Source organism: Hirundo rustica, chromosome Z (assembly GCF_015227805.2).
Source record: "Hirundo rustica isolate bHirRus1 chromosome Z, bHirRus1.pri.v3, whole genome shotgun sequence".
Classification (NCBI taxonomy): domain Eukaryota; kingdom Metazoa; phylum Chordata; class Aves; order Passeriformes; family Hirundinidae; genus Hirundo; species Hirundo rustica.
The window spans coordinates 65768128-65781941 of NC_053488.1; the positions used below are offsets into that span (position 1 = coordinate 65768128).

The following is a 13814-nucleotide window of genomic DNA, read 5'->3' on the forward strand; positions in this document are numbered from 1 at the left end:
CTCCCACAGTCTCCCCAATTTTAACTAAAAATAAGCCAAAAAAAGCTGGAAACATCTTTGTTCTTTGATGTTGAAGCTGTCTGTTATTTCTTGTTCAAAGAACAGACCAATTTTTGAAAAATATTGCATTTAAGATTCCCAGTTTCTGGATTTCAGTGTTTAGAAATATGATTGGCAACTTCCTGCACAGGGAACAGGGGTTCCATGAATATGAGTGAACACAAGTGATTTTCAGTTTAGCTGGCAATTAAGAAGAGGAGGAGTTTCAATTCATTGCATGCAGAGAGTAGTATTTTCTTGAATGTCTCACAAACTACACCACAGATAGTTAGGTGATGTTTTCCCTAATAATGCAGCCAATTGTGTTTTAAACTAGTTTTCCATATTCTCCTCCTAAAGGGACTGAGATTCAAATTGTTGGGAGCAAGAGGATATTTTGGGAAACTATCACGCTGTACTTTCTTGGTCTTACACTCCTCCCTGTAGATTCCTTTCAGGACACATGATACATAGTGGTTTACATTGTGTACCATTGATCTTTCCCACTGCAGACATTACTATATTTGAATACTGTTGAGACTATCAGATGTGACCTCCCATTTGTAACTCTTTCAAATATTCTATACCAAAACTGTGTTCCCAGCTTAATGGGAACTATATATTGTTCTTACCAGATCTTGGATTTTCACATCTGGCAAGCACAAATGGGTTTTGCTTCCTGAAAACCAAGCTTCCCTAGTATGGTCCTCTCATGTGGTCATATGGTTGTATCTATAATGTCAGTGATTCCCCGGATGACATCCTAGCTCTGTAAATTCCTCTTAGAAAAAGCTCCGTAAGCTAGAAGAGGCCTAACCCTCTGATTTATTTTCATTACAGCATTGTTATCACTGGGAACAAGAAAACCAAACAGAGACACTCTAAATCTCCCCCCTCCTCCTCCATTTTCCCCTACATACTCCATGACTGTTATCATCTCAATCATCTCCAGCTTTGCTCTGGTTGTGATCTTTGGCATTATCATCCTGGTTTGCTGCCGTCATCGAAAACAGTGGAAAAACAAAAAAAGGTAAAGCTTGGAACTTCATTCAGTGTAAGAAATGCTGTTTTGAAAAAAGGGTGTTCTTCTTTCTGAAAGTGAAGTCCTGTGAACTTCTGGTAGGGGACAGCAACCCTCTCTTTGCCTGTGGCAGCCCAGTGTAAGTTCTGTTGAATTCCTGTGCCAGAGCAGAAGGTGGCCTGATGATTAGGGACACCCTTCATCCTGGTGATTAGCTGCACCTTCCCTTTCCATCCTGAAAGACATAAGCTTAGGAGGAGATATAGCTAGTTATCTCCTGGCTGAGGGCTGTGCACACACTGAACAAAGATCGCTTCATTGTTTCAGAGAGTCGGAGACACCAACTCTCACCACTCTGCCCTCTGAACTGCTCCTGGACCGGCTGCACCCCAACCCAATGTACCAGCGCATGCCTCTTCTCCTCAATCCAAAATTGCTTAGCCTGGAGTACCCCAGGAACAATATTGAATATGTGAGGGATATCGGAGAGGGAGCATTTGGGAGAGTCTTCCAAGCCAGGTAAGCAGTCTCTTTGTGAGTCTTCTTTATCTGAAGGTACTTGTGAAAAATCAGCACTGGAAATCTTCCATATGTCCATCCATTCATCCATCTATCCATCCATCCGTCCACTCCAATGCACATGTACCAAATGGTACACAACAGGTTTGAAGAATTGTTTATGTTGTCCACTGCTTTCAATAATTACACTAATTACTCTTTTCTACTCTCTAGTAGATGTAATGCCTTACTCACATACTAAATAATGTGGTGTAAAAGTTCAGGTAAATTTTGCCAAGAGTACTGCCTGTGACATGTGACCTATCGTGAAGTTCTTTTATTTCCCAATATTTATGAATTTTCAGTGTGTGGTGATCTCCATTATAGCACCAATATTGGTCTGTGCAATTACCACAGATTGTGTCCTGCTACAGTTCAGTCCCAACTAAATTTCAATTTGATTCAGCAGCAAAACCAAACCAAATGAAAACCCCCCTAAAAAACCTCCCCACATAGGACATTGTGGAGGGTGGGGGGTGGCTGTGTGTCTGTGGTGTCCCAATCTTAAAGGGAAATGCACATCCAAGATTTGTAGATGCTCATGGGTGAAAGGAACAACAAAAGTCAGAGTATCTGCAAAAGTGTACAAATTTTTATTAGCAAATTACACACCTGCCATAGAAATAGCTATTCTATAGTCCGCGACCTCCTCTATAAGGAGGAGGGCAGTGGGTTTTGAATAAAGGGGTAGCATGAAAAGGAAGGGAGACGAAAAAATTAATTAAAGATGGAAGGAGAGAAAGAAAGGAAGAAAGGAAAAAAAAAGAGACATCAGTGATCCCAGCTCTACCATCAATTCAGGAAGTTCAGAGTCCTGGGGCACATGTGTGCTCAGGCTTTTTGGGGGTACTTTTTTATAGTAAAATATCTGTGCCCTGGAGCTAACTTTCTATACAAGTGAGTTATCATGGGCAGCCCATTCTTCCAGACATTTCTGGACAAACATGGGGGCTTTGGAGGTCTTGCGTGCTCTTGATCCCCCCTTGCAGTCTATTTCCTGCCTACTTCTTGGCCTCATTCCTGCACCTCTGATGTGCGGTGTTGTGCCTATCTCCAGGAGCCAGAACAAGGACACTTGTCTCAGAAAAAATGTTGCCCTACCTCTGTATGGTCCTTTTCTCCAGCCATAACAATCCTTGGTTGGCTCCATGGTATCAGCGTTTGAGTAACATACATAAATTCCCTTATCTCTAGACTTCTACAGTGTCCCCTTTAGTTAGTTTCTCACTTTTTATTTTTGGAATTTGCAGACATTGTTACGTGTTTTAAACCTAAGGTAGTAGATGGCAGCCCAGTTCTGATAATATAATGGGAAGTCAGATTGTGCACTTTCACAAATGTGAAAAAACTTTAATTGACAACCCCAAAAATGAGGAGAGTGGAAGATGTCTAGTTTTTCTTGACAGAATCCATAATTTCTGCAAGACAATCTTTGGACAGTAATGGTTTCCTCCTAAAGCCCCATCCCCAAATTCCTACAAGAGGGTGTACAGGCTGCACGGTTCCCTGCTTAGTCAGGGAGGTTATCTTTGTCCTTTGCAATTAACAAGTATGGGGCATGGCTGATTTTGTAGCTGTATCTGGAGTAGTGTATGACGACATCATAAAAACCCAGGGAAGTACCAGAGTCACACCATGGGCCAAGATCTGCTTGGTGAAATGCTTCTGTCGAAGACTGACAAAGCAAAGGACTCTCTGCTGGCAGATCAATGCAGACCGCTGATCCACTAATACAAGCTGTATGTCTATCCAGGTTACTGAAACTATCAAAACTCAAATTATTGCCTTCCCATCTCAAAAGGATAAAATGTACTTTCCCGCATGTGTTAAATCGACATCTCAAGCTAAGTTTAGCAATCCTCTTACTTCTCCCGCTCTCATGTTTCTCGCTCTTCTGTAAACAAAGCTCTGCCCCCAGTGCCAGCGATGCCTTTGCCAGTTGGCTGCTGTGGGTCCTGATTCAGTGTTTACTCACTCCTGGGTCAGGCAACATGTTAGGACAGGAAGTGTCTAGCTATCATTTACTAGCTTCTCCTGAAAGGCTGCTGTCTTCACCAGGAACAGCTTCACACTTGTAAGGATAAGGAAGTAGCCATGCTTAGAACAAAATTCAGGGCCTGGCTCTTGTCTGTTCCAGCTGGGTCCTTGTGGCTGATTCTCCTCCTGGGAGGACCACACTGGCCCCACAAGCCACCAGAGCACCATCTCCGTGCAGTTCAGTGCAGACCAGCACAGTTTTCTCCCAGAGCTGGAGCTGAGTAGTCCAGGCTATGCCTGAAGATCAGGATTGCCTGAAAGCCTGTACGTGGAGTCTTTGCTAATAAGCTGGTATGGAGTTTTTGCTAGTAGGCTGGTAGACTTACACTACAAATGCACAACTTGTCCCTTCTTAGGGACAAGACTGTCTCTAAGGTTAGAGTTTCTTGACAGAAACTCCTCATGTTTTCTCCATCTGCAAAGGGTATTTCTTTGACGTGCTGTCTCATATATAGCTGAAAAGTAATGTGTTAATTACAAAAACCCCTACCTTCCCTTCCCCCTCAAAAAGCGGCCCCTGCTGATTCAGAGAAGTCTCCTGCTCACTTATTAACTTAATCAAAGGATAGGGTAAAGGTAGATTCCCACCAGATTCAGTAGATATTAATTTCATTATTTAATGATCTGAGAGAATCTACCCAGTTGTTATGGTGAGCAAGATGGGGACAGGACGCAGTCTCAAATACAGGTTCAAATACTGCTCCTCATTTTTTACATAGTTACTGCTTTGGAAAGAAAGCCCAACTGGGAACTTAAATCAGACGATCCCTAGATTGGCTCAGGGTGAAATTCCTAACTACACCACTGCTTAGTTATTTGAACAGCAAGTACTTAAATGCCAATTGATGCTTCTGGTGCACAAATCCATTGGTGATGAAGCAGTCAAAGGACTGTTGCTGTCCACCCTCTGCACAAATGGTGTAAATTTCTCCTCAGCTTTTAATTAATTGCAAGATTTATTACCTTAGGTAATTTCTTTTGATGTTTCCTAATTCTAGAAGATAATTAACCTATTTTTCTAACAACACTTTCCTTTCTGGCTCTTCATCTGAATTCTCTGGGTTCAGAGGCAGCAGTTTCCCACTGCTACCTTGCAGATGTGCCCCTATCATTTGTGCAAAGACAGTCTTTAGGGCATGAAAGGGGTCAACTTTGACAGCTATTGCTCAAGACTTCAGTCTCTTCCTCTGTGCCGGATTAGTGTGAGTTTGCCAAGTCTGTTAAGAATGGTACTGAATCACCATGAGCTGCCTGAAGGCCAGATAGAAGACTTTGTACAGCTTAACCTCACTTGGTTACATTTAGGTGAGTTTACATTACAGGATTCAGCGAAATGGGGTGGTTGGGTGTACATCAGCCTGGGGTGACTTTCTGTCTCCAAAGCAGGCAGGACTGAGCTCTGCCTTCCCGTGCTTTGGCACTGTGCTGGGTTTTTGCTAGTCAGGGATGAGTAGTAATCTATGAGACTATTTGTAAGACATAAAGGCCTCCTATTTTTACTTTTAAATTCTCTATTACTTTGCTCAGGCTGCTGCTGCTGCTCTAGTGCTGACAATTGACAGCAGGTGGTAGATGCTCATACTCCTCCCCTACTACAAGACTGGAAACTGCTGCCAGCACAGGGGAAAAGAAGGAAGACATTGTGCTGTAATGGAGGCAGTAGCAGACATGTGTGGGGTCTGATTCTCTGCTCTGGCATGCCAGACCTCCTTGCCTGAGTGTCTCAGCTGTGATCTAGCCACCTGTGCTTCCTTTCTTGATGGACGCCCTGCCATCCAGTGACATTTGACATTTACAGCATCCAAGTGCAACAGTTGTGAGTGCCATGTGTCTGAAGTAGAAGACAAGGAAGCTGGAAGTTTGCTTTGGAAATTGGAGTCTCCTCTAGCTGCTACTAAGCAATAAAATAACCTGTCATTCGAGCAATGGGAGGGCAGTCAGGCTGGTGTAGTAGCATGACACCAATACGGGCACCACTCTCCACAGACTCTGACTGGCTACCTGTACAGAATGTGTCTTAGCTGCAAGGCCCCTGGAAAGAATCTACACAGGAAGCAAAATGTATGTCTGAGGTTTAGTGCATGTTTGAAGAGTGGAAAGCTACTCTCCTCCAGCAAGAGCTACCCCAAAAATCTTTGGTTACCCTTAAATCTTAAACTTATTGAGGGTGCAAGGACCTGTGGATAAGAAAACAAGTTTGTTGCTCTAAGTCAGGATTCTGTCTCCTAAGGATCTCTGTCTATATGTTTTAGTTGAAGATTCACCCATGTCAAAATGTGCGTATTCACACAACTTGTTCTTCATACAAGGCACAGGTTTTGCTATGTCTTTTCTGTCCTGTCATGTTATTTCCACAATCTTGTAGGAATATTAACTGTTTTCTAAACCTCAGCTGTACCACACTAAATCCATCTGAACTTAGCTAATGGTTTTATAACTTGTTGAATTAAAGGTGCATACATATGCCACACACACATACACAGAGAACAGTAACAAAAGGCTATTTTCCTTTCAAAACCAAGGGCATACACTTAATGTAATTGTTACTTTCACTCTAACAGTTGCTAGATACACCAAAGTCACCATTGTGCCAGATATAGGAAAGGAAGCTCTTTCATCAATTTTAGAAAATAGGTTTATTTTTAGCTCAGCCGCTACATCCCAAAAGTGAATTGTATGGACTGAAGAGTCCATCCTGCCCTCCATTAAGTTTATTATGTGATCTCCAGGCTATAGAGAGTTTGCTTCTTACCAAACTGTTGCCTATTTATGTCTTTACCAGACCTGGCAATGAGTCTGTAAACAACAAGAGCAGTGATAAAAAAAAGCTATATTGAATTTAGTCCAGCCTGAACTAAATTAAATACCTCTATAATATGCAATGCATATTGCTGTCCCAAGAGATGAAACTGGCCTTTAAGGTTCCTTCTGTTGGTTCTGAGGACTTCCAACAGTTTGGGGTTTTTTTGTTTGTTTGTTTTGTGGTGTGGGTTTGTTTGTTTGTTTGTTTGTTTGTTTCAGTCAAGACTCCTTTTAAATCAGAAACAGAACCTATATTTAGTGTGCATATATTCATCACTGATGGTTTCCTCTCTTCCCTCTCCTTGCAGGGCCCCAGGGCTGCTGCCATACGAACCTTTCACCATGGTAGCAGTGAAAATGCTGAAGGAGGAAGCATCTGCAGACATGCAGGCCGACTTTCAGAGGGAAGCAGCTCTCATGGCAGAATTTGACAATCCAAACATCGTCAAGCTTTTAGGTATCTCAGTGAGGCATCCTATTGCCTTAACAGGATGGTGCATCACATCAAAGCCTCCTCATGCTGCACTGAGTATACTGCTGGCCATCTTGCTACCTAGCTCTGCTTCCAGATCAACAACAATGACACAGATATCTCACAAGGGAAGACATGAACTTCCTGGAACTGTGATTAATTTTGCGGGTTCTATTTCTTTTCAGAAATAGAACAATTCTTGTTAGTATAATAGGTCCCACTTACTATTGTGATGTCTGAACACTTAATACCATGGAAAAAAACAATATTAAATTAACAAAGAAAGCCAGGCACAAGAACAGTCTCTTCCTTTCCTTCTACTCTCATCTGAAAGGACATCCTTCTTTGTTGGATTTTTTCTTAGAAAGTCTTGACGCTGAAGCTTGGCTAATAAGGCATTTTCTGAGAAAAAAGCTGTTAACCAAAAATATTCTTTTAGAAGTAGATGCTGCTGGCCACCTTTATCTAACAATCCTGCTCTAAGATGTGTGCAGATCTAATTCTCATAAACAGGGACATCTGAGATCTTAATTTATTTCAGTAGGAAGCTCCACAACATTTTGAGATGGATAAACCATAGTTTTGGAAAAGCTAGGTTGATATAGGTACTTTGGCTACAGAAAAAAAAAAGCAGAAAATGCACCAAGCTGGACTAAACTTTGTGTTTATTGTTAACACATTTTGGGCCAGAAAAGGGCAAAGGTGCAGGCACAAACTAGTCTCACATCATGGGGCTGTGGAGAAGCAGCCACATTATTGAAGACAGTTTAGATGATAAATCCCTCATATACACTTGTCATGCTTGTCAGATCCTGATGTCATCAGATTGGGAACAGCCATTTGTTTTTCCTCCAAGATTCAAATATTAGGTCATCAACCAGAATTTCAGATTTCACAGTAATTTGCATCACCACTTGCTAAATGATGGCCCAAAAAAGGCAAAACACATGCATTTTAAATGTGGGCCTTTGCTGGTTAGCAGCTTAATGATAGGCACACAAATATTACTATATCACTGTATGAACAGTAAGGTTCTTGGAAGTGTGGTTAATGCTGGCCCACCAATAAAGCTGATGAAGAGCCAAGCATGTGCCCTTCAGTGGGACTGCATTCTGCACCTAACAGATATGGCAAATGTCTCCTTTCTATTGTCTGGTTTTGAGTTGTCTTTCTTTTATTTTGAATATCTGTCATGCCAAAAGTAATTCCTCAACCAACATTTTTTGCATGAGTTGTTTAAGAAAAAGAAAAATCCATAAGACCATGAGTTTCCTTGCAATTCAAGTGTTCCACTGAACCCTTGAACTTGCCCCTTGTGAATACTTTTGAAGTCTTCCTGCTTATGCCTCATCCCTACAGTATTATTGTAATAATACAATGATCACAACAAATAAATGAATTAAAAATAACATGATTAGAACTTTAAAGGTTGCTTCCTGAAAGTCCTTGCAGTTGCACCTGGAAAGAGGCAATATTTTTGATAATGCTAGCTTAAGCAAGACTGGGCTCTTAATTAAATATAGCTCCAAAAGTCTGTGTTTTACCTGGGATGTTGAGAAAAATTTTGCATGTAAGCATGTGCGTGACTTGTAAGCATCACCCGCAGAGCTCAGCATTAGGTCCCTGATGAAGGACTTTGAAAGAGGCAGCGTGCATGATGGATGCATGCAGAGTGAATGGTATTTGCATGGTCACCTCTCTCTGCATTATTGAATGCCTCCCTTTTGTGAAAGTGTTTTTGGACTTTTTTGGCTTTTGCACAGCAGAGCTCTGTTTGCTGCCCAAATGACCTGTGTGGTCTGTCCTCTCACAGGAGTGTGTGCAGTTGGGAAGCCGATGTGCCTGCTGTTCGAGTACATGGCCTATGGGGATCTAAACGAGTACCTGCGTGACCGCTCGCCCCGCAACCTCTGCAGCCTGGCACAAGACAGTCTGGACACAAGGTTTCGCCTCCCGAACCCCCTGGCACTGTGCTGCACCAGCCAGCTCTGCATTGCCAAGCAGGTTGCTGCTGGCATGGCGTACCTCTCTGAGCGCAAATTTGTCCACCGGGATTTGGCCACCAGGAACTGCCTGGTGGGGGAGAACATGGTGGTCAAAATTGCCGACTTTGGTCTCTCAAGGAACATGTATTCGGCTGACTATTACAAAGCAAATGAGAATGATGCCATCCCCATCCGCTGGATGCCCCCTGAGTCCATTTTCTACAACCGCTACACCACAGAGTCTGATGTGTGGGCCTATGGAGTGGTGCTGTGGGAGATCTTCTCCTATGGCATGCAGCCTTACTATGGAATGGCTCATGAGGAGGTCATCTACTACGTCAGGGATGGGAATGTCCTCTCTTGCCCTGACAATTGTCCCCTGGAGCTCTACAACCTGATGCGCCTCTGCTGGAGCAAGTTGCCCGCCGACCGGCCAGGCTTTGCCAGCATCCACCGCATCTTGGAGCGTATGTACGAGAGGGCTGTGGCCAACATGTCTGTCTGAGGGATGCATTTCCTTCCTTGTCTCCTGTGCCCACCTATCCAGACTCACTTCGACCAGCCCATGAGCTCCTGAGTGGTGGTGGCTTCATACAATATCCCACTCAGGGAGGAGAAACAGCTTGTTCCACTACCAAGCAAGAAATACAGACTTATGCACCTAATTGAGTGGGGCTGTACCTCCCAAACAATAGGGCTGACCTTTAGCCACCAAGATAGGACTCCCCAGGTTGGTGAGAGTGCTGGTCATGCTAACTCAGTATTTGTATGTAACATTTCCAGGAGCACAGAGTTGTCCAGGGAAGGCAAACCAATGTTTCTTCCTAACCACTGCTTCTTCCCTTCCTCTCAGATCCCACCATGACCTTCTGCATCTTGGCTTCTACCTTTTTTCCCCTTTCTTGTATGTTTTCAAGTATTATTTAAAAAAAAAAAAAAAATTGCAGAGTTCAATCTTCTTTTGGGGATACTGTTTATTATTTTATTTTTGCATACTGTTTACTAATTTTTTTTTGGATACTCAGTCCTTTTTGCAGAAAAAGCATGTTTCTGAAGCCATAGGCCACTTTAATCTTTCTTTTAACTTCCACTCTCTCTCATTACAATAACACTGAGAGAGTCAGAGCAGGAGCCTGCTGGATCGCTGGCAGCCACCTGCACCTTATGTTACCAAGACAGACCGACTCCTGTCAAGCATGATACTTTCCATTTTCCAGTGTGGGAAATTCAGAGTCACCTTCACTTGATGTTTGTTAAAGTCTCACCTAAAAGCTTTTCTTAAGCATTGCAGCACACCTTTCCTGCCTTCCTCTGAAGCAACAAAGCCATTTGGTTCTGTGGGAGAAGTTCATCCTGAAGGCCTGGTGCTGCACTTCATAGGCATCCAAGGTGTATTTATTTGCCACTGCGCGGTCCTCACCATGCTGAAAGCAGGGAGAAATGCATTCCCTCTTGCAGAAATGTGGCAGGTTGCATTGATTGTTTATTTCCTTTCCCTTTACAATCTTCGCCTCCTGTTTCTGGTTTTCCTTTCCTAACAGACTCTCCTAACTCACCCTACAGTATTTGGTGGCCACCTTTCCTTGTGTTGCAGTCTAGAGACAGAGAAGTAAGGAAGGTGGATGTCTGCCACCAGTGTCCTTCAGAGACAACCTGTCAGTTAGGAGAAGGTGGAGAAACTGAGTGCACACAAGAAGAATTGAAAACTGTCCATCTGCAAGGCAAGGATGAGATTGCCTCAGTCAAACATAGCCCACAGCCCATCTCCAAAAACCAATGTTTCTCTGCTAAAAGTTCTCAAAATTGTTATGGATACTTCAGTGCTAGAGAAAATTTTATTCCTCTGGTGACAGGTGTAGCCTTTTAGCTCCTTGTGGAGTGATAAGCAGTTGTCCCAGGCCCTCCTTGCTGATACAAAATATAGCTTGAGGCAGGGATGTGCATTATGACTGAAGAGCAGGAGTGCAAGTGAATGAGTGTTTGGTGTGGCTTCTGTAACTGGGACCCACTGGTTTAGCCTACCCAGAAAGCAGCAGCAGAGAGCAGTTATCTGTGGTTTCTGAAAAGTGAGCCTGAAAAGGTCTGTGAACTGTTACAAAGAACAGAACTGGAAAGATCATACTTTCCTCTGCTACTCTCCTGTTTGTTTGGGTTTTCATTTTGTCAGTTTTTTTGAGGGCTTTTTTTATATAACCATGGTTATATAGTTTTTCTAATTGTGGCCACAATAGCATAATTTAATGTTTTCAGACCACTGGTGTCACTTTCACTTGGAGCAAAGAGCTTGCAATTACCAAAGACAGTGGCAAGAAAAGAGGTTTGGGCTGCAAAATGTTGAAGTGCTAAAATGGTATCTTCACAGTGAGCACAAAATAGCCAGGGCTGTCTTACTCATTTAGCAGTCCTACCATCATGCTGCTATGACACAACAGTTTACTGAGGTTTGGATGCCAAAGACAAATACCCTCAGCAAATCCCAAACCCCTCAATTTCCATTAAAAAATTATGCCAGATTTCCTTATATAGCTCTTGTTATTGCATTATGACCACCTCAGAGTGTGCATTGTTAAATTTCTGTTAGGTTGTTTCAGCTCCCTCTGTCTTCCCTGTTCTAAGGAGGCAGAAGTGAGGAGGCAGGCCTGGAGGAATGGGGAGTGACGCTGAGCTGAGCCTGAATACACAGCCCAGGACTTGCATCATCTCTATAAGGGAGGGTGCACATTCAAGATCCTTGCAGTGCTCAAGGCACCAGGCATTTTGTCACCCTCTATAAAGAGGGCAGGGTCAGAAGCTGTGTGTGGGTAGTGGTGTGGGTCCATGCACCTAGCACATCCTCCGAAGCTGGAATGATCCATATGTTAAGCAAAGCGCACAGTAACAGCAAAACCTGCACCACAAACACACCCATTTACAGTCTGCCTTTCTGCCTTCTAGGATCCCAGTGTTGGCTCCAGTTGTTCATTCTCCCATTCCGCCAGAAAAATGATTTTAAAAACACAATCATTGTTTTCTTCTTGTTAGCTGCCTGTAACGTCACATGCTTGGAATTTTCACTCACTGCCTTGTGAAAGGAGGGCTCCCATAGACTTGGAAATGTAACCCTTTTCATCTCATTTTCCTAGCCCAAATGCTTCTCTCAGTGACCCCACATTTTGGATAACAGTGGAAAATTCGGTCTTCCTCGTCCAGCATCCCATTCCTTTGCATTATAAGTATGTACTGAAGCGTGAGGTAGTCAGTGTCTGCAGGTCAGGAGGGAAGAAGCTTCCTTTCTTGCAGAGGAAAGGGATCATTTCAAGACAGACTCAGAGAAGCTCTCAGCAACATCCTCTCCAGGAACGGCAATCACTTCTGCGTACCGATCCAGCAGGAGGGCTTAGCACATAAATGGTGCTGTCGTTTGACGATTAAATTGTAGTAGGACTTCTGCTGTCTTAGTGTGTAGCTGCATTTTACCGTTTCCTCCTGCTGTGTGTTTTCAGCTTGCTAGGAGCTGGAGGTTGACAGCTTTCATGACATGCCTTCTTTCACAGATGTTTTTTCTCCTCCTTATGTTTAAGATTCTGCTGTCTTCATTCTTTGTCATACAGTGCCCTATGCCAGATTCTTCTAGACTTTCTGTACAATTATCATGTAACACGAATTATTTTAAATGGGAGTAAACAAAGGGATTATGAGAGAGTAGGAGAGCAAGTTTGTTACTCAAAACAAGTTTCTTGGAAGCAAAAATATTTTGCTTCTCTAGTTTGGATTTATAATTTATGTAGAGAGAGAGGATGAATCAAAAATAAACATTATTTTAGAACATTTGTGTGCTGCAAGGTAGAGTACTTTTCTACATTTAGTTCTGTCCATTCTGGCCCAGAAAAGAAGGAATACTTCATGAATTTGCATGTCACCCTTGTGCAGGGACCATACTAAAATATGAATTTTAAATGAACTTTTTTGGTGCTTTGGTTCCCATTCCCACTGATAACAGAGGGAGCCAGCAATCGGGCACTGGATGAGAACCCCAAGAAGAGGATTTGCAGCACATTTGATGTATCCATTCCCTTTGCAAGTGTGCTGCCTTGAGCACCGGTAGCACATATACATCTTTATCATGGGTGACATATTGTGAAATCTGACCAACCAAACAGCACAGAAATCTTCTCATGTTCCTGTGCCTTTTCTTGACAGTTGCATTTAAAATGCACTTTTATAAGCATACATTTCATAATTGATTGGACACTGTTTGCAACGTGATCAAATTTGGTTTGAAGGACCTTCCTCTCAAACACTTTGTGGGCTAAACGTAACTGTCTCGTCTCATTTACCCGAGGGAATATACTAGTTATTATTTTGTGATTGTTTGTTATACCTTCATGAATGATGGCTTTGAAAGACATCCCTGGCAGAGATGTACATTTCTCATTATCTCAACCCGTGTAACTCATGTGTGCAATATTTTATAAAATAAAGACACATTGAAAAGGATAATACTAATTCTGTTCTCTTTGTTCTCTTCTTTCTCCAGCATGGTGGGGTTTTGTTTATTTGTTTGTTTGTTTGTTATAATTTGATTTTGGTTTTGTGGCTTTTTTCCTGAAAATGGATATATTTCATTTTATTAAAATATCTTTGCTACAGCTTTAATATCACATTGGTTACACTGCAGGCAATTGCACTAATAAGTCAGGTTATTCATTATATGTGCTCAAAGGCATGTTGTTTTGGTGAGTTAAATTGGGTGCTGTAGGAACACATTAAGAAACCTTACATTATGAGAACATATTAAGGGCTGGACAAGGGGAAGGAGAATGTTTTTACAGCAATGTGGAATGGAATCCCTTGACCACTACCCCAAGGTGTAAGATGCCTCATACAGATGGAAATAACATCTGCTGGTATTAGGGCCTGG

At 42.5% G+C, this 13814-nt stretch overlaps 1 protein-coding gene across 1 annotated transcript in view; it reads left to right on the forward strand.

Moving 5' to 3' along the window:
• Positions 1–13327, forward strand: part of MUSK (muscle associated receptor tyrosine kinase) — a 57689-nt gene extending 44362 nt beyond the window's left edge. Inside the window, exons 14-17 of the mRNA XM_040091260.2 lie at positions 880–1069; positions 1388–1579; positions 6766–6914; positions 8743–13327. Of these exons, the coding sequence (XP_039947194.1) occupies positions 880–1069; positions 1388–1579; positions 6766–6914; positions 8743–9419 (1208 nt within the window). The 3' untranslated portion in view covers positions 9420–13327. The remainder of the gene's footprint in view (positions 1–879; positions 1070–1387; positions 1580–6765; positions 6915–8742) is intronic.
• The last annotated feature ends 487 nt before the right edge of the window (positions 13328–13814 follow it).